The 27,180-nt window shown below is 40.0% G+C and overlaps 3 protein-coding genes, 2 non-coding genes and 1 pseudogene across 7 annotated transcripts; 4 read left to right on the top strand and 2 right to left on the bottom strand.

Annotated features, from left to right (window-relative positions):
• The first annotated feature begins 1,086 nt into the window (after positions 1 to 1,086).
• On the top strand, positions 1,087 to 16,642 carry LOC103511135 (cuticle protein 64-like). 3 transcript variants are annotated; one of them, XM_008475849.3, is made up of 3 exons: positions 1,087 to 1,238; positions 2,990 to 3,680; positions 16,387 to 16,642. In XM_008475849.3, the coding sequence occupies exons 1-3, from the start codon at positions 1,227 to 1,229 to the stop codon at positions 16,467 to 16,469; spliced, it is 786 nt and encodes a 261-aa protein (XP_008474071.1). In that variant the 5' UTR covers positions 1,087 to 1,226; the 3' UTR covers positions 16,470 to 16,642. The 3 variants fall into 3 exon arrangements, with proteins under 3 accessions (XP_008474071.1, XP_008474070.1, XP_026680799.1); XM_008475848.3 differs by lacking the exon at positions 16,387 to 16,642 and adding an exon at positions 3,869 to 4,384 and having other exon boundaries at positions 2,990 to 3,686; XM_026824998.1 differs by lacking the exon at positions 16,387 to 16,642 and having other exon boundaries at positions 2,990 to 3,857.
• LOC113468237 lies at positions 7,818 to 7,935 on the top strand. Its single transcript, XR_003392068.1, has one exon. It is a non-coding gene; the product is annotated as a U5 spliceosomal RNA (small nuclear RNA).
• On the bottom strand, positions 10,770 to 10,880 carry LOC113468235 (annotated as a pseudogene).
• Positions 11,921 to 14,279, top strand: LOC113468224. The gene has a single exon (XM_026824997.1). The coding sequence runs from the start codon at positions 12,146 to 12,148 to the stop codon at positions 13,940 to 13,942; it is 1,797 nt and encodes a 598-aa protein (XP_026680798.1). The 5' UTR covers positions 11,921 to 12,145; the 3' UTR covers positions 13,943 to 14,279.
• A 929-nt stretch (positions 16,643 to 17,571) lies between the features above and the next one.
• On the top strand, positions 17,572 to 21,596 carry LOC113468222. The gene is made up of 6 exons (XM_026824992.1): positions 17,572 to 17,880; positions 17,928 to 18,114; positions 18,165 to 18,491; positions 19,774 to 19,895; positions 20,364 to 20,569; positions 21,185 to 21,596. Exons 1-6 carry the CDS (start codon positions 17,572 to 17,574, stop codon positions 21,594 to 21,596), a joined length of 1,563 nt encoding a protein of 520 aa, XP_026680793.1.
• A 3,385-nt stretch (positions 21,597 to 24,981) lies between these two features.
• Positions 24,982 to 25,098, bottom strand: LOC113468240. The gene has a single exon (XR_003392071.1). It is a non-coding gene; the product is annotated as a U5 spliceosomal RNA (small nuclear RNA).
• Between the last annotated feature and the right edge of the window lie 2,082 nt (positions 25,099 to 27,180).

The following is a 27,180-nucleotide window of genomic DNA, read 5'->3' as shown; positions in this document are numbered from 1 at the left end:
TTAAATGAGGATGAAATTTCATGCTAGTTCGAGATTTGAACCCTCGTCTTCTGCTTATGCCCTCTGAATACCGAGCTACCAAACCAAAGAAGCAAGTAACAAAAAAAAAGTGGAAAAAAATCAGCCCGAATTGAGACATAATTATACGATAGGCTGATAGGTATATTGAAATCTTCATGGGTGAACGATCTGGTATGGATTGCTTGGATTGCACTCAGCCTCGTGAGGATAAGTGAGAAGCTGGTTGAAGTCAAGGGCTGTGGGGGCTCTTTTTAATGAATTCTTTGTTTCGCTATAACTTCGAAACAGTTTGTACCTACAATTTTGAAGAAATTCGGCAAACATGTTTAACTCGAAAGAAATTTTCTCGAAAGAGCATTTATACTCGATCAAATCCGGCCTTTGGGTCGGCTGTAAGGGGGCCTTCATTATGAAAATTATTTGTTCTGCTATTGACTCAAGAAGTTTGGGTCTGATTTTGATGAAATTGGGGCAAACATGTTTAGCACTTAATGCCTATTTTCTCATTTGCTTTTGGGCTAGATGTGATCTTCAAGGGCTCTATAGGGGCCGTTTTTCTGATTTCTACAATCCACTGAATCACATGTTGACTCAAAGTGTCCACACAAAGTGATCTTGCAACTCATCTCGTAAAGTCGGCTATAGTTCAGTAAACACAAACATCAATTAAAAACTTGTTAAGAGGGCAAGATCATACGTGTGGGGTGTGGGGATGGTTTTAAACTCTGAACCTAGAATGTGAAGTTTAAACTAGATCTACTCTATGTAGTTTAGCCTTCTTTCTTCTACTACTTCTTCTTCTTCTTCTTCTTCTTCGCCTTCTTCATATTCTTCTGGTTTTAAGGGGGAGGGCATAACTTTATTCATATGTTTTCTTAGTTTGTATAAAAATTAGTACGTGTGGGGATGGTTTTAAACTCTGAACCTAGAATGTGTAGTTTAAACTAGATCTACTCTATGTAGTTTAGCCTTCTTTCTTCTACTTCTTCTTCGCCTTCTTCATATTCTTCTGGTTTTAAGGGGGAGGGCATAACTTTATTCATATGTTTTCTTAGTTTGTATAAAAATTAACTAATTCGTATAAAAGATATCAGTTTGCATTCAATCATCAAACCGAGGTGGTTGAATCAATAAAAATACTTTAGTTCATTATTTTATTTTAAAAATAAATTTTTAAACTTTGGATTTATTTACGAGTGAACAACATGAAAGCTTTTGTAAGTACAATTTTTCAACTTTGCGATTTTTTCATTGAGTGTTATTTGATTTCAATTTGAGTCATTGTGCTTTTGAGAATTTTTAGTAATTTTAGGTTTAACTGTGATCACACGTCTACTTATTGCTTATTGAGTTTTTAGTGCAGTGTATAAAGTTGTTGCATCGAAAAGCCCATATGGATATTTGTGAAAATTTGAAACCCTCAAAAATAACGAAGTAAAACATAGGTAGGATTCAGTTAAAAATGACCGCAACTATTAAATACAACCTACCTACAGGTAGGTAAGTAGGTATGTATGTCTAATGTAACTCCTAAATACGACCTACCTACAGGTATAGGTAAGTATGTATCTCTAATAGCAACTCCTAAGTACGACCTACCTACAGGTATGTAAGTAGGTATGTCTAATAACTCACCTATTGTCTTATCTAATAGCTATAGGTGGATAACTTTAAGTATGTACTATGAAAACATACAGGATGTCCAAAAGTTAACGTAACACACTGTCAACGGCGATTTACTGGCTAACACACTGTTAACGTAACACACTGTCAACGGCGATTTATTGGCTAACACCTACTTATTGAGTTTTTAGTGCAGTGTATAAAGTTGTTGCATCGAAAAGCCCATATGGATATTTGTGAAAATTTGAAACCCTCAAAAATAACAAAAACAAATTAAAATATTTGATTAAAAATGGAAATAGCCTAAAATACGTACCTATTTGTGCTGTGAAGCTTCTTTTATAGTATGCGGAATTAGAATTTTTTCTAAATGATATTCTTCCACAAAACTAATAATCTTTTTATTTTTAATAGTTCCACTAAATATTCAATCAGGGTTTTCATTATATTCGTTTGTTCGATTTTTAATTTGGATATTGTTTCTTCTTTTTCTAAAGAATAGCCTCATAATATCAATATCAAATTCATAACACTTTGTGGTATTCTACTCGCTTACCGCGAAAAACCTGGCTGAGTTCGAGTTTCAGAACTGGCAAAGTTTTGAACTTCTTCAAAAGCTTCATGCCTATTTTTTGCGTTTGGTTTTACATACCTACGAATTTTGCACATTTTTTTCACATTTTCCCAACAAAAACATAGATCTTTCCGTGATTCAGAATGGGGTAGATCACGTGATGGCGTGAAACCTACACTCCTAACCTTGCTTAACCTTGTTTTCAAAATCATCCAAATAGTCAAATAGTAACGGAGGCATATTAGGGTGTAATTGAGTATAAGGTTCCGTTGAAGAACAGCCACTAGGTGCTAATATGTCCGTAAACTTGGTCTCTAAAAGTACATTAGTCTTTGTCAAGACACATTTTCCCAACAAAAACATAGATCTTTCCGTGATTCAGAATGGGGTAGATCACGTTATAGCGTGAAACCTACACTCCTAACCTTGTTTTCAAAATCATCCAAATAGTCAAATAGTAACGGAGGCATAGGGTGTACATGAGTATAAGGTTCCGTTGAAGAACAGCCACTAGGTGCTAATATGTCCGTAAACTTGGTCTCTAAAAGTACATTAGTCTTTGTCAAGATCTAAAATTTAATGTCAATAAACTTTCCTATCTAACTCCCGGGCCTACAATCTGAGCTACAGACAGTTACGGTGTTTATAAACCTCTAAGCATGCTCGGGAACTACGCCAGAACAGTCTCCAAACATTCTGAGAGGTATCATATGACTGTAACAGTTTCCACAGCATATATTCTAATCTCCATATCCTGTATTATGTTCTCAGGTGTGTGTTCTACTGTTAGCCGCAGCTGTCCTGGCTGAGGACAAGAAAGTCGCAGCTCCCTCTGACGGCAAAACCGACGCCAAGGCCGGCAAGAATGAGAAGCGTGGTCTGTTTGGTCTAGGATATGGATATGAAGGCTACGGTGGTTATGAAAGCTATGGTAGTGACTATGGTTCCTACTCTGGTTATGGAGGACATGAAGGTGGTTACTATGGAGGTCTAGGCGGAGGTTATGGTGGTTACGCTGGAGGTTACGGTGGTTACGCTGGAGGTTACGGTTACGGCCCTAATGAAGGTATTGTCAGACAAGTGACTGTGCACCGTGAGGTCCCAGTAGCTGTCCCTGCACCATACCCCGTCCCAGTCGAGAAGAAAGTCCCCTACCCAGTCAAGGTCCCTGTCCATGTCCCAGTCGACAGACCCTACCCCGTCCCAGTTGAAAAGCCATACCCAGTGCCAGTAGAGAAACCCGTCCCATACCCAGTTGAGAAGCCAGTCCCATACCCAGTCAAAGTCCCTGTCAAGGTCCCAGTACCAAGCCCATACCCCGTCGAAGTACCAAAACCCTACCCAGTCACTGTCGAGAGAAAAGTACCAGTCCCTGTACCACAGCCAGTCTACATTAGCAAGCCAGTGATCGTGTCATCTGGAGGCTATGGAGGTTACGATGGAGGTTATGGAGGTTACTCTGGTTATGGTTCTGGTTATGGTCATGGTTACGGAGCTGAATACTCTGGAGGATACTCTTCCTACGGTGGCAGTGAACACCTTGGAGGTAGCTACAGTTACAACTACCACCACTAAGCCACTTCAACCTTCATACCTTCTTCCTAGTCATTTCATCTATTCAGAAGGACTTGGAGCTATTTGTCCATTATGGTTCTGGTTATGGTCATGGTTACGGAGCTGAATACTCTGGAGGATACTCTTCCTACGGTGGCAGTGAACACCTTGGAGGTAGCTACAGCTACAACTACCACCACTAAGCCACTTCAACCTTCATACCTTCTTCCTAGTCATTTCATCTATTCAGAAGGACTTGGAGCTATTTGTCCATAAACTCTGTAACTCTTAAATCGGTACTTTACTAAAGTACTGTCAATTTTAACTATGCCTCTGTCTTGAATGCAGGAACATTGAATTTTAGACCTAGAGAGTGCAGAATGTATGCAGAAATAGTCCCAGGTTTGGTGAAAGAAGGCCTCTATGGTTTTCCATTATATTTAGACCATTGCTGGTCTCTTTAGACAAGTGAGTGCCATATTATCACTGCTCACAAAGTACTGAGTCAATCTTTGGCGTCAATCAATCTACTTTCTTGTGAAAATCTTGTCTCTTTCAAAATTGATTGTTTATTGTTTAAAAATGTGAATTCTCATGTTTCAAGGCAGAAACATTCACTAAACTTCCTTATTATTGATCTCTCTCCCTTTGTTTCCTTCATTCTCCTCATTCCCTAACTTTATCCTTGACTCTTTTTCAAAGATTTTTCCTTGTTTTTGATATATTTTTGTAAATAAAATAAAACCAAAAAACGTGCAAAAAACAATTCTCATCCGCCTTCTATGGTTTTCCATTATATTTAGACCATTGCTGGTCTCTTTAGACAAGTGAGTGCCATATTATCACTGCTCACAAAGTACTGAGTCAATCTTTGGCGTCAATCAATCTACTTTCTTGTGAAAATCTTGTCTCTTTCAAAATTGATTGTTTATTGTTTAAAAATGTGAATTCTCATGTTTCAAGGCAGAAACATTCACTGAACTTCCTTATTATTGATCTCTCTCCCTTTGTTTCCTTCATTCTCCTCATTACCTCTCTCCTTGACTCCTTTTCAAAGATTTTTCTTTGTTTTTGATATATTTTTGTAAATAAAATAAAACCAAAAAACGTACAAAAAACAAATTCTCATCCGCCTTCTTGTTTTCCGATAGACTTCATGTCTCCATATCTTACGATTATCTCGTTTACATATTTCAAAAGCAAGTCAGATGTATTGTGGAACCTGCTATAATTGTCTGGTATAAGTTGATAAGAGATCCTTCAGTGGATGACCTAACCTTTAAGCTGCGCCCACACTACAAACGATCGACATCGACCGTCGACTCAAAACTGAAACACATGTTTTCTATATTGCCTCTGCCAACTCGCAACCCTTGACTTGCCAGGTTTGAGAAGATTTCCAATAGTTCAGAAACAAATTTGCTCAACTTGTCTGAGCAAATTGTTCGCCCGTGTATTGGGTCTTAAAAGTTCGTAATATGACTATGATAAATTATGATCGATTTCTCTAACACAAGGGACTGAACCCGAGAACTTTACAAGAAGAAAATTGTATACGTGAGTCAGTGAGTGAGTGAGTGAGTGAGTCAGTCAGTTACACAAGGGGCTGTATATATTTTAGATAAATTATGATCGATTTCTCTAACACAAGGGACTGAACCCGAGAACTTTACAAGAAGAAAATTTTTCCCAAGCTTTGTGAGCAGATGAGGATGAAATTTCATGGTCTTAAATGAAGATGAAATTCCATGATTTTAAATGATGAAATTTCATGCTAGTTCGAGATTTGAACCCTCGTCTTCTGCTTATGCCCTCTGAATACCGAGCTACCAAACCAAAAATAGATGACCCTCGTCTTCTGCTTATGCCCTCTGAATACCGAGCTACCAAACCAAAAATAGATGAGCGAAAGAGAGAGAGAGATAAAGAAAGAAAGAGAGAGAGGGAGGGAGAGAGAGGAAAAGAGAAATGCTGAAAAAGCTGTCTTCCTGCTCACCATGAGGCTGCCAAGATGACATAGGATACCATAAAAGACGAGGGACAAAAACCTGACTATGACCATTAGGTACAACCTACTTGTGTAGGTATCTACATCTACCCATCATATGATCGCTCTCTAATGTGGCATGTACAATTTATTTACGTAGATTACAGAGTTCGCTGCGGCAAACAACTCTTCTAATAGGCCGCGCGGCCTGATCGCTCTCTAATGTGGCATGTACAATTTATTTACGTAGATTACAGAGTTCGCTGAGGCCAGGCCGCAGGCCGCGTTCTGTGTGACCGGTCCTTAACCCCCGTTTTACAGTCACCTCTAAGCATGCTCGGGAACTACGCCAGAACAGTCTCCAAGCATTCTCAGAGGTATCATATGACTGTAACCGTTTCCACAGCATATATTCTAATCTACATATCCTGTATTATGTTCTCAGGTGTGTGTTCTACTGTTAGCCGCAGCTGTCGGCCAGGCCGCAGGCCGCGTTCTGTGTGACCGGTCCTTAACCCCCGTTTTACAGTCACCCCTAAGCATGCTCGGGAACTACGCCAGAACAGTCTCCAAGCATTCTCAGAGGTATCATATGACTGTAGCCGTTTCCACAGCATATATTCTAATCGACATATCCTGTATTATGTTCTCAGGTGTGTGTTCTACTGTTAGTCGCAGCTGTTCTGGCTGAGGACAAGAAAGTCGCAGCTCCCTCTGACGGCAAAACCGACGCCAAGTCCGGCAAGAATGAGAAGCGTGGTCTGTTTGGTCTTTTCCCAACAAAAACATAGATCTTTCCGTGATTCAGCATGGGGTAGATCACGTGATGGCGTGAAACCTCCACTCCTAACCTTGCTTAACCTTGTTTTCAAAATCATCCAAATAGTCAAATAGTAACGGAGGCATAGGGTGTAAATGAGTATAAGGTTCCGTTGAAGAACAGCCACTAGGTGCTAATATATCCCTAAACTTGGTCTCTAAAAGTACATTAGTCTTTGTCAAGATCTAAAGTTTAATGTCAATAAACTTTCCTATCTAACTCCCGGGCCTACAATTTGAGTTACAGACAGTTACGGTGTTTATTAACCTCTAAGCATGCTCGGGAACTACGCCAGAACAGTCTCCAAGCATTCTCAGAGGTATCATATGACTGTAACAGTTTCCACAGCATATATTCTAATCTACATATCCTGTATTATGTTCTCAGGTGTGTGTTCTACTGTTAGCCGCAGCTGTTCTGGCTGAGGACAAGAAAGCCGCAGCTCCCTCTGACGGTAAATCCGACGCCAAGTCCGGCAAGAATGAGAAGCGTGGTCTGTTTGGTCTAGGATATGGACATGAAGGCTACGGTGGTTATGAAAGCTATGGAACAACATGAAAGCTTTTGTAAGTACAATTTTTCAACTTTGCGAGTTTTTCAATTAGTGTCGTTTGATTTTTGTTCAAATCATTGTGCTTTTGATAAGTTTAATGTCCAACTGTGATCATACATCTAATTGAGTAGTGCAGTGTTTGTTGTTCTGTGTATTCTGTGGAAAAGCACTCACTGGACATTGGAAGAACATGGCGGACTTGTGAAAAAATCGAAAACCCAAAACCCAGAAAATTCCGGGAAATTTAAATTTCATATAAATTGATCCTACTTTTAAATGCCCCCTCTGCTATTTATGCAAAAATTTAATAACTGATGTAAAAATTCTGATTGTTTGATAAAATGTATTTAAAGTCTTGCAAATATTACAAAAAGGAAACAAAGTATTGCGGGTAGTGTGCCCATTAGTGCAGAGTTCTTTCTTTGTGATTTTCCACGTTTTGAATATGTAAACCCAATTTTACCTACTTTGTAACTTTTACAGTTTCACTCGGGGAGCAAAGTGAAAATACGAATAAGGTCAAAGACGCTTAAGGGAATCACAAGTGGGACCAACCCTCACATTGAATCTTCAAAGGAGTGAGAAGTTCTACGATACAAAATCACATGTGAGTGAACCTCTCATACAAAGAACGGACTTTTCTTGATAAAATAAGTGCGTATTGCATACTTTGCCAGGCGCTAATAACCTGTGAGTCAACTTTAGCTTGCGATTAATCTTTTGCCTTTTCCTAAAGATTTCCGTTGAGGGGAGTAATTGATGAATCGAACTCAATTTTTGATGCTCTCAGCATTTGTCAGAGCGCTTTCCAAGTTTTGACCTCAGATTTGGATTTTTCACTACTTTTTACGAAGGAATCGACCATTTATTAATATTTTTTACCAATTTCAACTGCTCCCAAAGACGCTTCGAGAAAAAATACGTATTTTAGGGATTTTTGTATAGTACGGTAATGTGCCCACAAAGTGTGCCTAAAACCTAACGCATAATAATTATTATATTTAATATTATTGAAGGACCGGTCACACAGAACGCGGCCTGGCCGCAGGCTGCAGGCCGCCGCGTTCTGAGTGGTCACACTGGACGCGGCCAGGAGAGTGCGATCTAGTTTATTTCTTTCCTTCCTCTAGTGCAGGCGTTATTAAAATTGTTTATGTTGAGGTTGAAAGAAAAATACTCGTATCACGTAGCTTTCATTGAACCACTAGTTCTGCCTTGTAAGCTCTAGGTCGGGGGTTCGATTTCCGTCCGGGGTAAACTTTATCCTAAAAATTATAGTTTTTTTTGCTTTCTTATCCTGTCTTCCTTCTCTCTTTTACTTCGGGACAAAACGCTCTGTCCTTACAGGCCCCTCTATCTAACCTCTTGTTTTGGAAATAAAATGGAGAAAAAAACAGTAGTGATAAAAAACTCGCACTTCAAGTTGCCACAAAGTGTCCACACGAAGTGATCATTTGATCAAACATTAATTAAATAAAGACAAACATGAATAAAAAAGTAGTTCCTTAAGAGGACAAGTAGTGTGTGGGGATGGTTTCAAACTCTGAACTTACAAGTTGTAGTTTAAACTAGATCTGCTCTATGTAGTTTACCCTTCTTTCTTCTTCTAATATAGAATAGGCACCTATTAGTTTTGGTAAGTCAAATTTTTCATCATTCAGGTTGACAAAAAGTTCTGAAGGTTAAATTCAGCCAGCCTAGTTAGCTTGGAAAGGTAGAGCGTCTGTCTTGTAAGCACTAAGTCATGGGTTCGATTCTGTCCCGGAAGAACTTTATCCTAAACAGATGAGGTTTGTTCTTGGAACGGCTGGCTTTCTCCTATTCTGTCCTCTTCTCTTCGATTTCGGAACGAAAAGACCCCCGTTGTTACAGTCCCTGTTCCCTCTATCAAACCAGAGGAGGCCTATTCCATGAGTGAGGAAGGACTTCTCATAAGCTGAACTTCACACTTTTTAATCCCCGCTTATGCCCGCGCCATTCACGATCAGACTGTCTGACAGAAATATAGGTCTCGAGCTTTTTCCGCCATGCAGCATTAAGGTGTGTTCACACGATCTGATAGCATTAAGGTGTGTTCACACATAGTCGACGGCCGTCGTCGATATGAATTTATTTTGAATCGATGTGGATCGACATCGATCGAAGGCCGGTCGACTATGTTTGAACAGTTGGACGCACCTTTAGGAGTAACTTGACTTACATCCTTGAATCCCTAAGGGGGACGTAGGGCCGATCGTAGATGCTCCAAAACACAGACAGTAGTTTTAAGTAAGGAGTGTCGAATTGAAACCACCACGGGTGTGGACTCATCTTATTATCAGGTTCCAAATTTATTTCATACAAAATTGCATATTACATGTAAGAATTTTGAATGATGGTTTGAATACCATCAACTTTGACGAAATTCTTCATCATTCTTTGAACTTTAGCAAAGAATGGTAGAAGCAAAATGGTGGGGAAAAATCAGCTAGCCCGTATTGAGACATAATTTAGGCGTGATCTGGAAGATGGGTATAACTGCAAAAACATATGTAGTTTCGAGATAATCGCGTTAAACGTTTTTATTTTCAAATCCATACAATGCAATGTTTCACAAAAAGCTGTGTTAATCTTCTCATTTTCGGCAGCGTCGATAAAGTCGGTGAATCCTTTCCGACCCGGAGTTGCGTGTCAAATGCCGCAGTCGCAGAGTAGACTCAAGGTTCGCTAGTGCCTGACATACCGGTTGCATTGTGGCTTTTAGAAGTGGCCTTTCCAAGTGAAACTAGAGCAGAGGTTCCCAATGTGAGGTACGCGTATACAACTAGTAGTATTTATTTGACCCCCAAACCACACAAATTGATGTTTGATGGTATGCCAAGAGAACCTTGAGGTGTCAGGTGGTACGCAGTACTCAAAAGTTTGGGAACCCCTGAACTAGAGGGAAGTTCCCAATGTGAGGTACGCGTACAACTAGTGGTATTTATTTGACCCCCAAACCACACAAAATTGATGTTTGATGGTATGCCGAGAGAACCTTGAGGTGTCAGGTGGTACGCAGTACTCAAAAGTTTGGGAACCCCTGAACTAGAGGACGATAAGGTTGAAACTTTCGTTGGATTGGCACAGGATGCCCATGATGATACATAGGATGCTTGACGTTTGCAGAACGACTAGGAGGAGAACTAGAGAGGCATCGGAGTTACGGAACATGCTAAGAGAAAGAGAGTTGTTGTTGTTGTTGTTGTTGTAGCAGCAGGCAGCGAGTCATCAAATTTCTACGGTATGTTCTTCTCTGAGATCCAAGTCCAGGAATAAGGCAACATCTTTTGGTTTATCCCAAAGGTCTCATACTGTCAATGTAGTTGGGTGAGCTGGGCAATGGAACAGATGATGCACATCATGAGGTCCTGTGTTGCATTGGTTGCACTTGTCTTGGCGAGAAAGAGAGTTGTTGGAAGTGTAAGTTGAATCCTTGGCTCTACAGGATCACGGTGAAATGCATTGTAGACGAGTAGTTCTAGAAGCGTTCAAAAATGGACCATAAAATGAACATGAGACCTTAAAAACCCGATAGAAAAATACCCTGAACGCCTGAACAAATGGATTTGATGTCGATTTTCTTTTAGAAATACCTAGAATTCTATTAATAGATTACGCTCCGACTTACGCCGGGAGCACGAAAAATTGAGTTAGACTCATCAATTGCTCCCCTCCACGGAAATCTTTAGTAAAAGGCGAAAGATTTATTCGATTTCAGGCTTGATTTGTTTCACCTTAGAAATTATTTAGAAAAAATAGGTTTTACTTACGGAAAACTCCAGATGTTTTGAGTCCTGGATAAGTTGCCCACTCGTATCGGAAATCCTCCACCTGATATCTGGGTCCTACGACTAATGGGTTGTCAGCGTAGCTTTCAATGACTGACACTTTCATGGGTTTTGTTGTGTCTCCTTCTATTTTGATGTAGGGTTTAGGTGGTCGAACAGATAAACTGTTCAGATCTGAAATAGACGGGATTTTTTAAAGAAAATAAGAAGAAATGTTACAAACTGATGTAATCATAAAATTTAACCATGGTCACAGTACTCATATTTTTTTTTCTTTTAGTATTTAGATTTATAAAAAACAACTCACCTTCAACTAGATTTCCAAGAAATTTACTCCAAAATATTTAGTAAACAAAATAAAACAGTGTAGGTATCTAAGGCAAAGGTGACACTGGAAGTAAATGCATGCAAATTTAGGCAAACATTTCAAATAGGTAGACTAGATCTAAATTTATGCATGTGGATCTAATCCACTTCTATTAAATCTAATCTAGTATTAAAAACTTTATATTTGACTAGGATTCACTTACTTTTTTCTCTGCCCGACATATTTCATCTACCTAGTAGACATTTTCGAGAGCGACTAATCTATTTGAAATTTTTGCTTGAATTTGTATTGCCTGAATCTGCATGCATGCATGCATGCACTTCCAGTGTCACCTTTGCCTTAGAAGAAAAAACTCATAAAGAGTCACCTTCCTGCACATCAGCAGGTTGCCTGATGACAAAGGAGATCAGCCAAAGTGTTGAATGGAAAATGAATTGGGGGTAGTTAAGAAGAAGGAGGAGAAGAAGAAGAAGAAGAAGATAACAATTTGACAAGGCACAGATATCAGGTGTCATAGTTTACAGCAGCAGATTCAAAGATAATTTATACTAACTAGATGTTATAGATATGATCTATTCACAAGCTTCATTTATATTGGGTTATTTCTTTAATTGTAAGGCTTTGTTTAGACTGCTGGCTAAAGACTGTAAAGTCCCATTGCACCAAAGGCTTGGAAAGAGGACAAAAGTCACTAAAAACCAAGAATCAATCACAGAGTAAGGTAGTGTGTGTTTTGTTTATTTATTATGTTTAACCATCCACCTAAAATTGTTCTTATTCTTGCTTTCAGGTGTTTATAAAAGGAAAGGAAAAGAAACGAGTAAAGATTTGAAAAGTCAAGGTACATGGAAAATCAACAACCACTGTACATCCTCTATGATTGTGGAACACTTCAAGACTTTAGACAATGTAGTAAAAGTGACATTCTTCAAAGACCATTTTGGTCATGACATAGAATTGGAACATCTACCGCTTAGCAAATTGGACAGAGATTTGATTGCTGGCAAACTCTTGCAAGGTGTGCCAGCTGACACAGTGTTAGACCAAGTGAGGGACTCAATAAAAGGCACATGCGAGAGAATTCACCTCATAAGCAAGAGACAAATTCAGAGGATAGAGCAGTGCATAGGTCTGACATCAAGTGTACAAAGGGATGAAAATGATTTGACCAGCGTTGCTATGTTTGTCGAAGAAAGTAAAGATAGCACTGAAAATGTTGTTATCTTGTATAAAAATCAGGGAGAAGTTCATCCTGTATTGGACAAACAAGATTTTGTACTTGGTATCATGTCTAAGGCTCAGGAAGCCATGTTGAAGAAATTTGGTACCAATGGAATAATTTGTATGGACAGTACTCATGGTACAAACCCTTATGATTTTAATCTAATTACAGTCTTAACTGTTGATGATTTTGGTGAAGGTTTTCCTGTTGCTTTCTTATATGCAAATAAGGAGGATGAGACAACCTTGTCATTGTTTCTCAACTCAATTAAGGAGAAAATTGGGACAATCAATGCATCTACTTTCATGAGTGATGATGCTCCGCAGTACTACAATTCTTGGAAAAATGTTATGGGTTCCACTGCAAAGAAGTTGCTCTGTACGTGGCATGTTGACCGAGCGTGGCAAGGCAAGATAAACCTAATAGCAAAGGATAAAAAGATTGTAGTATACAGGATGTTGAAAAAACTGCAAACAGAAACATGTAAAGAGAAGTTTGTGGTTTTACTTCAAGAATTTCTTCAAATGTTGGGCCAAGACAAAGACCTAAGTAATTTCAGGGAATATTTTGAAACGTACTATCTAAACAGAGTAGAAAATTGGGCATATTGCCATAGATTGTTTTCCAATATTAACACCAACATGTATTTAGAAGCTATGCATAGGGTGATCAAGCATGTCTACATGAAAGGTAATAAATTAAGGCGGCTAGACAAAAGCTTGGACCTTCTACTAAAGTTTTTACGTGACAAACAAGTTAACAGACTGATTAAAATATACACAGGTAAAAATAGTTGTAAGATTAACATCATAAAGAAAAAACATGCCATGTCTGAAAGTATGTCCCTGAAAACTGTTGTAACAGGTAATGGTTTCTGGGTGGTAGATTCAGAAACTGTCAGTGATTTAAAACATACTGTTTGTTTAAATGAATTTAAGCCTTGCAATATTGATGTGTGTCCTTTGTTTTGTAAGGAATGTTTGGCTTGCATTCATAAGTACACATGTACTTGTACTGATTATCTAATTAAGGGTAATATGTGTAAGCACATTCACCTTGTGTGCAGGCTAATGCAAACTGATGTTGAAGAAGTAAGTTTACCTAGTGAAGAAACCCTACAAGCATCTCGTGACAAAGAAGAGGAAATTCAAATTCATGTCAGTTCACTTTCAAATAGATCTGATATGAATCCATTGGAAATTTTGAAAACCAAACTTAAAGATGAACTAACAGCTTTTCTCCCTCAAATAGATAAAATTGATAATATCAATCATATGAAACTGATTATAACACGTGTAAAGCAATTGAAAACTCTTATTAAATCAGATTTGACCCCCAAAGGTAATCCTGTAGCAAGAAGAAAAAAGAAACTGTCCTCTGGCAAACTGGTATGTCAACAGCGTTTTTTCAGCACAAAAAAGAAGCGGGTTCAACAAAAGAAAAAGTTCTAATGTCCCTCAGCCATACAAACTTCCATCAGCCAATGTCCCTCAGCCAGATACAACTGGAAAAGTCTTCACTTGACTGATTGATGGGGCTGGGGCACTTTTTTATTTGAACTGTAAGTAACTTGTCTATGTCTGTCTAAGTCCTAAGACATTGACAGGTTACTCTGCCTATAGTACCTATACCTACTTGGAAAAGGAAATGAAAATGTATCTAATGTTCTAATGCCATGTTTATTAATAGTGATTTGGACAATAAATCAATATTATACAATTTCATTAAAATACAATAAAGTCTGTAATCAGAGTTTCTACATAAATAAATTGTGATTGAAAATTAGTACCTATATAGGTATTCTACCTATTTTTTTTTTTTTTTTTTTTTTTTTTGAAAAAAAAAGCTTTTCGTGAAACAATTTTAGTATCACTCCACTTCTTCCCCAACAGGTGGTATGCACGATGAATTCACGCGTCAATTTCTCGGTGGAGGTCCTCAACTGAAATCTCCGGATTTGGTATATACCGGGTTGGACCGATATCGTCTACCCAATTGGGAGCTGACAGAAACTCAATGTGCCGTGGCGTCGCTTTTAGTGAAATAATTTTAGTATCACTCCACTTCTTCCCCAACAGGTGGTATGCATGATGAATTCACGCGTCAATTTCTCGGTGGAGGTCCTCAACTAAAATCTCCGGATTTGGTATATACCGGGTTGGACCGATATCGTCTGCACACTGAAGCTATGGGCTGCGTTCATATCGAGCTGTCTATTAACTGACAGAAACTCAATGTGCCGCGGCGTCGCTTTTCGTGAAATAATTTTAGTATCACTTCACTTCTTCCCCAACAGGTGGTATGCATGATGAATTCACGCGTCAATTTCTCGGTGGAGGTCCTCAACTGAAATCTCCGGATTTGGTATATACCGGGTTGGACCGATATCGTCTACACACTGAAGCTATGGGCTGCGTTCATCTCGAGCTGTCTATTATACTGAGAAACTTCGATAAGTATGGAATCGAAGCTTAATCGAAACTGTCAAACTCCTGAAATTTGAGAAAATACAAAATAACTAATGAACTTACGCCACTATAATGTACTTACCCTAATGTACTTGTACTTACCCTAATGTACACTTACTAATGTACTTGTACTTACGCCATTACGAGACTTTTAGCCCCATAAAAAAAAAGAAAAAGTTACAAGTATTTAGTGAGAGTAAACTAATAGGTAAATAAATTTAATGAACAAATAAATACCTTTGTGTAATAAATATAATAAAGTGATAAAAATGAAGACTCAACTAGGTATAATATGACTTACTAATGTACTTGTACTTACGCCATTACGTGACTTTAGTCCCCATAAAAAAGGAAGAGCATAGGTATTTAGTAAAAGTAAATTAATGAATAAATGAACAAATAAATACCTTTGTGTAATAAATATAATGAAGTGATAAAATAAAGACTCAAATAACTATAATATCTGCCAACTTACCGTATCCAAGTAGGTAGGTACTAATAACAGATTTACAGATCTACATACATAACTGAAAAAGTAAACACGTTATCGCGTTACATAAGAAGACCTTCAAAGACATTCTGATGGGTCATTTCGGCGACCGTGATAAAGCCAAGTTCGGATTTTTTTGTCGACATTGATTAAAGTTAATTGCCGCTACTAATACGACTGAAATTTTAGCCGAATTGAAGTAAATCTTCAAGTTACTTAATCTCGAGTCACGAGACATCTAGCTACTTTTTTTCAAGTTTGAGCAACATTTTTTCAAACACGCTCACTTTAGAACTTAATGCTAATTAAAAAATAGACGTATCGTCTACCTAATCCGACTGAAATTTTAGCCGAATTGAAGTAAATCTTCAAGTTACTTAATCTCGAGTCACGAGACATCTAGCTATTTTTTTATTTATTTATTTTTTTTTTTTCAAGTTTGAGCAACATTTTTTCAAACACGCTCACTTTAGAACTTAATGCTAATTAAAAAATAGACGTATCGTCTACCTAATTACACGTAGGTATTAACTCAGGTACATTTCAAACAATCATGACAAGTTACCACACCGCGTACCTTGTGCTGTTGATGCTAGTCATAACTCTTCGTCAAGTTCAGCAATCAGCTCTCATCTCTCAAAATCAATTATTCAACGATTCAATCAAAAGTTCGTGGCAATCAATTCCAATGACTCCAATGTGTGGGAGAATTCCCTTTTGAGAAAGGGATTTTAAATAAAAAAAGGGATTTTAAATAAAAAATCCCATGGATTCGGTCTGTCCGGTGTTTCTAGTTGAGCGGAGCAGCACTTGAGTGGCGCCATTTTAAATTTTGTCCACACTTCAAACCAAACACGTGAAACACGTGCTCTGAAACTTCGCATTTTACTTTTAACTTTTAACATTTTTTTTTTTTTTTTTTTTTTCTATGGCTCAGGTTATGGTTCTGGTTATGGTCATGGTTACGGAGGTGAATACTCGGGAGGATACTCTTCCTACGGTGGCAACTACCACCCCTAAGACACTTCAACCTTCATACCTTCTTCCTAGTCATTTAATCTATTCAGAAGGACTTGGAGCTATTTGACAACTCCATACACTCTGCAACTCTTGATACCAAATTAGACAGGTGAGTGCCATATTATCTGAGCTCACAAAAGTAGTCATTAAATCTTTAGCATCAACTATTCTATGCCCGACAATCTCATGTTCTGAACATGAGGGTAATGGCACGCATGCCTGTCATCCAGACATGGGCGTCACTCCAAATACTTTGGTCACGAGAACTCTATGCCCGAGTAATAATTGACTAGGTATTTATTAGTTTCTTGTGAAAGTCTTGTCTCTTTCAAAATTCATAGTTGATTCTTTCAATATGAATGTGATTCATTTTTTCTTGTTTCTTGTCATGAAAGTTCTTAATTGTTGATCTCTCTCCTTTATCCTTGACTCTTTTTTTATCATGTTCTATGCCCGAGTAATAATTGACTAGGTATTTATTAGTTTCTTGTGAAAGTCTTGTCTCTTTCAAAATTCATTGTTGATTCTTTCAATATGAATGTGATTCATTTTTTCTTGTTTCTTGCCATGAAAGTTCTTAATTGTTGATCTCTCTCCTTTATCCTTGACTCTTTTTTTATCATGAAAACTTTCCTAGTGTTTGATATATTTTTGTAAATAAAATAAAACTAAAAACATACGAAAACCAAATTCTCACCTGTCTTCTTGTTTTCTGATAGTCTTCCATTCTTACCAATGTTTCAAACAATAGAAATTGAAATTGAAATTTCTCAGGTACATTTCAAACAATCATGACAAGTTACCACACCGCGTACCTTGTGCTGTTGATGCTAGTCATAACTCTTCGTCAATCTAACTGTGAAGACATCAAATCACTTACAACTTCCACAAGCAGATTGCTAACGAAGAATCAGGTACATTTCAAACAATCATGATAAGTTACCACACTACGTACCTTGTCCTGTTGATGCTAGTCATAACTCTTCGTCAATCTAACTGTGAAGACATCAAATCACTTACAACTTCCACAAGCAGATTGCTAACGAAAACAATCTCATGTTCTGAACATGAGGGTAATGGCACGCATGCCTGTCATCCAGACATGGGCGTCACTCCAAACACTTTGGTCACGAGAACATTGAACTTGAATGCTGAAGGCAAAGTAACACCTGGGGTGGAGAAGGAGAGACTAGTCATTGTTGACGTGCCGAAAAAGGATGATGAGAATACCCCAAAAGATGGAAATCATAGTGAGAAACTTAAGAATCGGAAAGAAAAGATTGTGGATAATATTCCTGAAGATGAGGATAGAAAAAACAAACAGAACACACCGTTTGAAGAGTTCAGCGACAAAACAAAACCTTTAGCAGACTTGGATCATGAAATCGTAGTGGACAAGAGGAGTTCAAACGTAGAGAAAGGAACCCTTACAGAAGAAGTTGTGACGTGCCGAAAAAGGATGATGAGAATACCCCAAAAGATGGAAATCATAGTGAGAAACTCAAGAATCGGAAAGAAAAGATTGTGGACAATATTCCTGAAGATGTGGATAGAAAAAACAAACAGAACACACCGTTTGAAGAGTTCAGCGACTCAACAAAACCTTTAGCAGACTTGAATCATGAAATCGTAGTGGACAAGAGGAGTTCAAACGTAGAGAAAGGAACCCTTACAGAAGAAGTTCTCAATGGGAAGATAGCAAAATCACAACAAAACCTTTAGCAGACTTGGATCATGAAATCGTAGTGGACAAGAGGAGTTCAAACGTAGAGAAAGGAACCCTTACAGAAGAAGTTCTCAATGGGAAGATAGCAAAATCGGAAAAGACCAACGAGGTGATTCCAGACAGCATTGCAGAGGAGTCTGGAGTCACACCTAGTGTTGACAACCCAACAGTTACTGTACTCACTGTCAATACTGATGAACCAATCACGGAAGGTGCTGTTGAGCCAACAGTTGGAGTAACAGAGGCCAATGGTGGAGCTAGTGGAGTAGGAGCCAATGGAGTTGGTGCCAGCGGAGGTGTAGCAGTACCAACACTGGCTGTAAATGAAGATGATACCAAGTTGACACACAAGACCACGTCCATACCGAGGAATCCAATAACGAGAGTCGCTGTACAGGACTGTCCCTGTGATATTACTGTAAGTGTGGAATTAGTCATTTAGTTCAGTGTTTCCATTTTGGGTTCGACGGCCGGTCGACCATGTTTGAACAGTTGGACGCACCTTTAGGAGTAACTTGACTTACATCCTTGAATCCCTTAGGGGGACGTAGGGCCGCAACAAAGGAGTAAAATAAATTTAATTCTCCTCCTCCTCGCATTCCACAAGGTACCAACTGGAAGCTTATCTCCGGCAAGAAGGAAGGCCAGACGCAAGTCGACTCGCCCGTCTACGACAAACTCACCGCGTGGAGTCACCCTATCGACGTTCATTTCGCCACTCGCGGTGTCCAGGGCTGGCCTAAGCTTCACCTACAGGTGTACCACTACGATAAGCAAGGGGGACGTAGGGCCGCAACAAAGGAGTGAAATAAATTTAATTCTCCTCCTCCTCCTCCTCCTCCTCCTCCTCGCATTCCACAAGGTACCAACTGGAAGCTCATCTCCGGCAAGAAGGAAGGCCAGACGCAAGTCGACTCGCCCGTCTACGACAAACTCACCGTGTGGAGTCACCCTATCGACGTTCATTTCGCCACTCGCGGTGTCCAGGGCTGGCCTAAGCTTCACCTACAGGTGTACCACTACGATAAGTTTGGCCGGGGCGAGATATACGGGTATGGATTCACCAATGTCCCCATGTCTCCTGGAACGCACAACATTGATTGCCACACGTGGAGGCCTTTAGGTAAGAATGAGGAGTCAGCCTAGTTAACTAAGAGAGTATCGCGCTTGCCTTGTAAGGGCCAGATTCCATTCCCTCCCGAGCTTATCCTGAACAGGTAAGGTTCGTTCTCAGAACGCGAACGGCTGGCTTTCTCCTCTCTATTTCGATTTTGGGACGATAATTCTGTTGTTACATCTGTTTGTTACCTCTGTTAAACCCCCTAAAAAAAAAAAGGAAGCCTCCTGTGACTGGTACTGGGGAGGACTGACTCTCGAACCAGAAGAAAAAAAACTGCCACTTTCCAGTAACCATGGGTTTCCGTCCTTTCGGCGTCAAGGTACCCACCTACATTAATCTTAGTAGGTGCTCGTAAATCCAGCGGCATGCGATTGTCCATCCAGATGATGGTCACCCATTCAACCACATGCAACGTTACTTAACTTCAGTGATCCAATTGGGAGCTGACAGAAGCGGAGGTGTAGCAGTACCAACACTGGCTGTAAATGAAGATGATACAAAGCTGACACACAAGACCACGTCCATACCGAGGAATCCAATCACGAGAGTCGCTGTACAGGACTGTCCCTGTGATATTACTGTAAGTGTGGAATTAGTCATTTAGTTCAGTGTTTCCATTTTGGGTTCGATCTTAGAATTAGACTTCTCGGATCATGATTCTAGGCTGCTCCACGCATCATTCTGTGGAGTTCGCAACTTTCCCGAATTTTCCATGACGGAAGTTGGTTTAAAACATTTTTCGAATTCTCTGAGAGCCTGAAAAACATCCTAGAATGTCCTAGATGGTTTGGAGATGTTGACAAAACCGCCTTTATTTTTTATTTTTTCCTTTTCTTTTCCTTCATTTTCCATTACCTACTAAATTTTCCATGACGGAAGTTGGTTTAAAACATTTTTCGAATTCTCTGAGAGCCTGAAAAATGTCCTAGATGGTTTGGAGATGTTGACAAAACCGCCTTTATTTTTTATTTTTTCCTTTTCTTTTCCTTCATTTTCCATTACTTGTTTATTTTGTCTATCGTTTGTTCATCGCTTGTTCATTTTCCAGAAGGGTGTGTGCGACATCAACTGCTGTTGTGACAACGATTGTTCTGCCCGGGACCGTCTAGTGTTCTCCCACTGTCTTCCTCTTCCCATCCTCTCCTCCTCGCAGTATTGCTTCTCCAAGCAGCTCATCTACATTAAGAACTCCCCCCACTATATTGTCACTCAGCCGGACAACTCTCTACTCTGCATTGAAACGGAAAACCTCAGGTTTGTGAAGAAAATCGATCTTCCTAGAATCCAAGATCGCTATTATTCGATAATATAGGTATGTGGATCAATCGATTCACATATTATTCGATAGTCATGTGACCAAATAATCTACCTATGATAAAATTGATTACCTATTTACCTAATTTCGGGTTTTCGATTTTGGGGGCAGAAAACCTCAGGTTTGTGAAGAAAATCGATCATCCTAGAATCCAAGATCGCTATTATTCGATTTGATTACCTAGTTACCTGATTTCGGGTTTTCGATTTTGGGGGCAAGGGTCCTTTGGTAACGCGCTTGTTTGTCATACGGGAAAATTGCACTCGAATTCTGATTACGATATTTCAACGGGTTACTTTTTAATGCCCTTAATCTGGCACCTGATGAGGGAGTATCGTGTCTTTTTTTTTCAATAGATTAGGTAAACCTATCGAAATAATCTATTGTAGAATCGATCGGTTACTTCACTTCCTTCTCTCTCCAGATCGAAAACCAACTTCACTGGCACCTGATGGGGGAGTATCGTGTCTTTTTTTTTTCAATTAGATTAGGTAAACCTATCGAAATAATCTATTGTAGAATCGATCGGTTACTTCACTTCCTTCTCTCTCCAGATCGAAAACCAACTTCACCCATTTCCGCCCAATCACGACGCTGAAAAACTTCGCCAAGGTGTTCGACCGTCGAAAACGCCCTACCTGGAGTCAGGCCGTGCTGCGAACGTCAAGTCCATACTCCCTGGATCGGTTGCCGCACAATCAGAGCTACAAAGTCGGTCAGCCGATTTGGATTTTGAACGCGACCAGTGTTGGTGTTTTTGGTAAGTTCAAAGAAAGGTATACGCCCAATCACGACGCTGAAAAACTTCGCCAAGGTGTTCGACCGTCGAAAACGCCCTACCTGGAGTCAGGCCGTGCTGCGAACGTCAAGTCCATACTCCCTGGATCGGTTGCCGCACAATCCGAGCTACAAAGTCGGTCAGCCGATTTGGATTTTGAACGCGACCAGTGTTGGTGTTTTTGGTAAGTTGAAAGAAAGGTATAGAGTACATACCTACTTAACACTTTTTCTAAGCTAAAAGGCTAATCTTTGAAGTCATTCTCAATCGAATTAAGCAATCGAAGGTAGCCAAAACCAAATGTCAGCCCAATGCGATTACCCTAGTTAGGGCTGATTGAGAGGCTGACGAAAAACGCCGGCCCCGTGTGTATTAGGTACACGGGAAAAGGCGAAGAAAAAAATCTGGTGTGAACATCACACGAGTCGTGGAAAGTCGTGGGTACATACCTACTTAACACTTTTTCTAAGCTAAAAGGATAATCTTTGAAGTCAATGAAGTCATTCTCAATCGAATTAAGCAATAGAAGGTAGCCAAAACCAAATGTCAGCCCAATGCGATCACCCTAGTTAGGGCTGATGATTGAGAGGCTGACGAAAAATGCCGACCCCGTCTGTACACGGGAAAAGGTGAAGAAAAAGAAGAAGATTGGTCTTATGATGATCGTAATATCACTCATATTGCTTAATAGTTTAACTGGATTGACTTTAAATTTAACCTCCGTTCGGTGACAACCTACTCGCTTCCTTACATTAACGTCTCACCGAGTCTGAGTGGAGCCGGGAAAAGCCATGCAGTAGCACGCGATATTCCACATTTCAAGAAGAAAAGCACTTGGACACACCATTCTTGGACATTGGTAAACAAGACCTCCTGTGTTAGGATGTGCCAGGTCAATACTACCTCCCCTAGGCTATGTAGCAGATGGATATCTAGCAGATTTAGCTGTCTAAAATGAAATAATAAATCCTGCATTACCACATACAACTCATACGAGCAACATACACACATCTGGTGAAGGTCGCCTTGTTAATTAAGGTGTGAAATCGAACACTAGATCATAGAGAAGAATTATTAATTAATAGATCAGTAGGTCTTGGGACAATAAACAGGGAGCATACCAGCCTGAAATTTCCCTTGCTAAAGAAATAGCAAAGGTTGAGTGCGAAAAGCATCCAATGTAAAAATTCTTGATAGATCTTAGGACAGGGAGCATACCAGCCTGAAATTTCCCTTGCTAAAGAAATAGCAAAGGTTGAGTGCGAAAAGCATCCAATGTATCCGCTCGTAAAATTTTGTAGCCAAAACCAAATGTCAGCCCAAAAGCGATCACCCTAGGGCTGATTGAGGGCTGACGAAAAACGCCGACCCCGTCTGTACACCAGCTGAAGGGAAATGTGACGGCAATACTCGTAGGAATTTACTGTTTGATATTAACGAGCGAGTGATGTCAGGTTCGAATTTGATCTGAAGGAGTTTACGGAGTGTGAGGCTATACAGAGACATGTAAGTGTGAACAGTTCTCGGATAGGTCTTAGGACATTAAACAGGGAGGATACCAGCCTGAAATTTCCCTTGCTAAAGAAATAGCAAAGGTTGAGTGCGAAAAGCATCCAATGTATCCGCTCGTAAAATTTTGTAGCGATCTGAAGGAGTTTACGGAGTGTGAGGCTATACAGAGACATGTAAGTGTGAACAGTTCTCTGATAGGTCTTGGGACTTGGGCTCTTGGGACATTAAACAGGGAGCATACCAGCCTGAAATTTCCCTTGCTAAAGAAATAGCAAAGGTTGAGTGCGAAAAGCATCCAATGTAAAAATTCTTGGTTTAATGAAATAATCATGGAGAATAGTAAATAGTTTATTAGCAAAACTAATGCCCGGGTCAACGGGTGGAAGAAAGTTACCCTGGGACTACGGATGGACAAGCGTCAAGAATCAATTTTTGGCCACTATTGTGAAATTACTCCAATACCTACGTACGATTCAAGGCGGATGGCTCATGAAAATCCTTTTGGCGGTCTAAAGCATACTGTAAACAAACAAAAAGTAAGACATGAAGGGCTTTTCCTGTTGATCAGCTATCGCTTTTTGCACGAGAAATTTGATCGTAGAACCCAAAACACTACCTAAATTAGCTCGTAAAATTTTGTAGCCAAAACCAAATGTCAACCCAAAAGCGAACATCCTAGGACTGATTGGGCGCTAATGAAACACGCCGACCCCGTCTGAACACAAGAAAAGGAGAAGAAAAAGAATATAAGAGTACTATCCCTCCCAGCCCATAAGGGTTCAATCCCAGCCGAGGTATGGAATTTTATCCTCAATATAATTTGAGAATTTGACCACAATAATAGTAGTAGCCTACTGCTGAGAAGAAAAAGAATATATAAGAGTACTACATAAGAGGGTGGCCAGACACTTTATGAATACACTGTAGGTATAGGTACCTATAATATACTCATCACTACTCATCAGCAAAATTTCCCTTCTTCCCCACTCCAACAGATATTCAAGCTCCTCCTGGGTCCTGTCCGATATTTGGACCCGGACACCTACATCGCCTCCACCGGGGATCCCTCCATCTACAACCTGGATGACTGGACGCCCCTCCTCTGGTACCCCTCCCCTACACTACTATTACTATTACTACATAAGAGGGTGGCCAGGCACTTTATGAACACACTGTAGGTATAGGTACCTATAAAATAAAATACTCATCACTACTCATCAGCAAAATTCCCCTTCTTCCCCACGCCACCAGATATTCAAGCTCCTCCTGGGTCCTGTCCCATATTTGGACCCGGACACCTACATCGCCTCCACCGGGGATCCCTCCATCTACAACCTGCATGACTGGACGCCCCTCCTCTGGTACCCCTCCCCTACGTCTCGCTCTACCCCCCTCCCATGCGGTAACCTAATAACAGGGATAAACCTGAAGGTTATCACAGCTTATTCCGGGATATACGATAACCCCGCGGTAAAAATCGTCGGCGCAGCGGTGGAATCTACTACGCATGCGCAGCTGGCGTGTAAGAACCTCGCGTGCGCAGTCGACCTCAAGTGGTCGGTACGGTTTGTGCGCGTGCCCAATACCGTGTTCACCAAGTTTCCGGAACCCCCGGTATATGAGATCAAGTTGCCTTCTAACTTCTTCTATCCGTTCTTATCCCATGCGGAGAGACCCAACGGTTGGTTTGCGGTGCAACTGATATGTTTGGGGTGTGTTCTGGTACGGAGTAATAGTCTGTGGTAGATTTGCCTGCCTTCGTGGTATAGTGGTCAAGACGCTCGCCTGGTAATCAGGAGGGCGTGGGTTTGATTCTCAGCCGAGGCGAGGTATGGAATTTTATCCTCAACTGTTCGAGAAATTTCACCACAAAAATGGTAATTAGTAGCCTAATGCTGGTTTAAAGAGACTCGAGTTCGATTTGAGCAGTATAAAAATCTAACAATTCTCATTTTTAGGTCTGTAAATATCGTTTTATATCAATTCTAATTTTGTAACAACTAACAATAGGTATTACTCTCACTAATTCCTCGGAAAAGGATCTTTAAATTTGAAGATTACGCCTCGGCCGAAGCCAAGAGCACGAAAAATTGATTTAGACTCATCAATTGCTCCCCTCCACGGAAATCTTTAGTAAAAGGCGAAAGATTTATTCGTTCTGAAGGGAAGCCAGAGTTGACTCCTGGCGTCGCTTTTCGTGAAACAATTTTAGTATCACTCCACTTCTTTCCCAACAGGTGGTATGCATGATGAATTCACGCGTCAATTTCTCGGTGGAGGTCCTCAACTGAAATCTCCGGATTTGGTATATACCGGGTGTCCTAGTCGGATAGAATCCAGGGATAGGATTGTAATTTGGAACATGTACATAAGTTACGTGCTTTTCCTACCTACTTTTTATCTATGAGCAGTTCTAGTAGGCTCCACTAGCTATTCAACTTCTACTGTCTAGATAGATAGATAACTGTAGACCCGGGCAAATCAGATGAAATTGCAAGAAAATCTAAATCACACATTTGCCATAACCGGACACTTGTAGATCACGACCGGTTCAATAGAAATGATAAATTAACCATTTTGATCCTTGATCAGAAAATACCGACGCTGAGGAAACAATAACACCTATAGGTATAACCTATATCCAACATTATACATATTCTGAATCCTGACGAAATTGGCAGTTTAGTGAAATTAATTTGTGACTAAATTCCTAAAACTAGCGCTACAATTTTCATTTTCGTATGTACCTACCGCCTCCGTAAAAACAAATAAATAAATAAAATACCTGGTTTTCCTGAAAAGATCGTTGATTTGAAATTTGATAGGCGGTTTTGTTTCCATAACGCTGAACTACTACTTGATTAGTGGTTATATATAGGATGCTGATCTAGGCCACTTTGGCTGAAGACATAAATTGTGATGGACGGGGTTGACATTCAAAACAACAGACCTAATATATCTACCTATGTGTAGGTAGACCTATCTGTACGCAATATACGAGAATCGACCTAAGAGGTAGGTACCTATACTGACTCTGACAGTACATATCGCATCTTCATCGAGGTACCTACCGAGAGGTAGGTTCCGACAGCCGTGTTCACCAAGTTTCCGGAACCCCCGGTATATGAGATCAAGTTGCCTTCGAATTTCTTCTATCCGTTCTTATCGCATGCGGAGAGACCTAGCGGTTGGTGTGCGGTGCAACTGATATGCTTGGGGTGTGTTCTGGTACGGAGTTGTATTCTGTGGTAGATTTGCCTGCCTTCGTGGTGTAGTGGTCAAGACGCTCGCCTGGTAATCAGGAGGGCGTGGGTTTGGTTCCCAGCCGAGGCGAGGTATGGAATTTTATCCTCGACTTTGTTTGAGAATTTCACCACAATAATGGTAATTAGTAGCCTAATGCTGGTTTAAAGAGACTCGGCCTTGTAAGCGTTAGGCCGCGGGTTCGATTCCCGCCCGGGGCGGATTTTATCCTGATGGGATAATGTTCGTTCTCGGAACGGCTGGCCTGTCCGGCCCCGGTGGGAATCAAATCCACGAATTTTATCGTCCCGGAATCGAACCGAGAAGGATTACAGGATAGGAGTCAGCCAGCCTTGCCGAGAAAGACCCTTGTCTGTGTAGAACAAAATTTGTCCCGGGCGGGAATTGAACCTGCGACCTAGCGCTTACAAGGCAGGCGGGCTACCCTCCAAGCTAACCAGGCTGACAAAAAAGTTGTTTCTAATGTGCTTCCTATTTTTTTTCAGCTGAAGGGAAATGTGACGGCAATACTCGTAGGAATTTACTGTTTGATATTAACGAGCGAGTGATGTGCAGGTTCGAAGGTAGGTAGGTAGGTATGTACTAGGTGGGAACTTTTTTTAGACAACAAATAAATTTCTAATGGTATATTACCTACATCTTTCGGTGCCTGTAGGTACCTTCTAACAGGGGGTAGGGGGTAGACTATATTCTGTTTGTTTTGTATTTTGTTACCATGGCAACATCATTCCAAAAATGTAAACAACCCTCAGTTCCCCGAAGCTTCTCTGCCATTTTCCTAGTGTTTTCATTAAAATAATTCGTTTTAATTTTAAGTGTTTTTATATAAATATTTTTCACCAATTACCAATCGCCAAGGTACGAGTAGATACCTATTTTTTTATAGATCGTGTGTTATTAAAATTTAAATCTGTTTATAAAAAGATATAAATATTTGTCGATTCCAAATTGGGTGTTTAGTTCTCCTGTCCAAATGGAACAGATTTACCTAATCTA

Source organism: Diaphorina citri, unplaced genomic scaffold (assembly GCF_000475195.1).
Source record: "Diaphorina citri unplaced genomic scaffold, Diaci psyllid genome assembly version 1.1 scaffold679, whole genome shotgun sequence".
NCBI lineage: Eukaryota > Metazoa > Arthropoda > Insecta > Hemiptera > Psyllidae > Diaphorina > Diaphorina citri.
This window is presented reverse-complemented; position numbering and strand designations above follow the sequence as displayed.

What these genes read in the sequence shown, in the direction of transcription:
- LOC103511135 (XM_008475848.3), top strand. An exon ending in TGGAGGTTACTCTGGTTATG is followed by an intron (nt 3,687 to 3,868) that starts GTTCTGGTTATG and finishes TTGTCCATTATG; the next exon opens with GTTCTGGTTATGGTCATGGT.
- LOC113468224 (XM_026824997.1), top strand. Translation starts at nt 12,146, where the DNA reads ATGATTGTGGAACACTTCAAGACTTTAGACAATGTAGTAAAAGTGACA.
- LOC113468222 (XM_026824992.1), top strand. Translation starts at nt 17,572, where the DNA reads ATGGGCGTCACTCCAAACACTTTGGTCACGAGAACATTGAACTTGAAT. An exon ending in TGGACAAGAGGAGTTCAAAC is followed by an intron (nt 17,881 to 17,927) that starts GTAGAGAAAGGA and finishes GTGCCGAAAAAG; the next exon opens with GATGATGAGAATACCCCAAA. An exon ending in ACTGTCCCTGTGATATTACT is followed by an intron (nt 19,896 to 20,363) that starts GTAAGTGTGGAA and finishes TTCATTTTCCAG; the next exon opens with AAGGGTGTGTGCGACATCAA.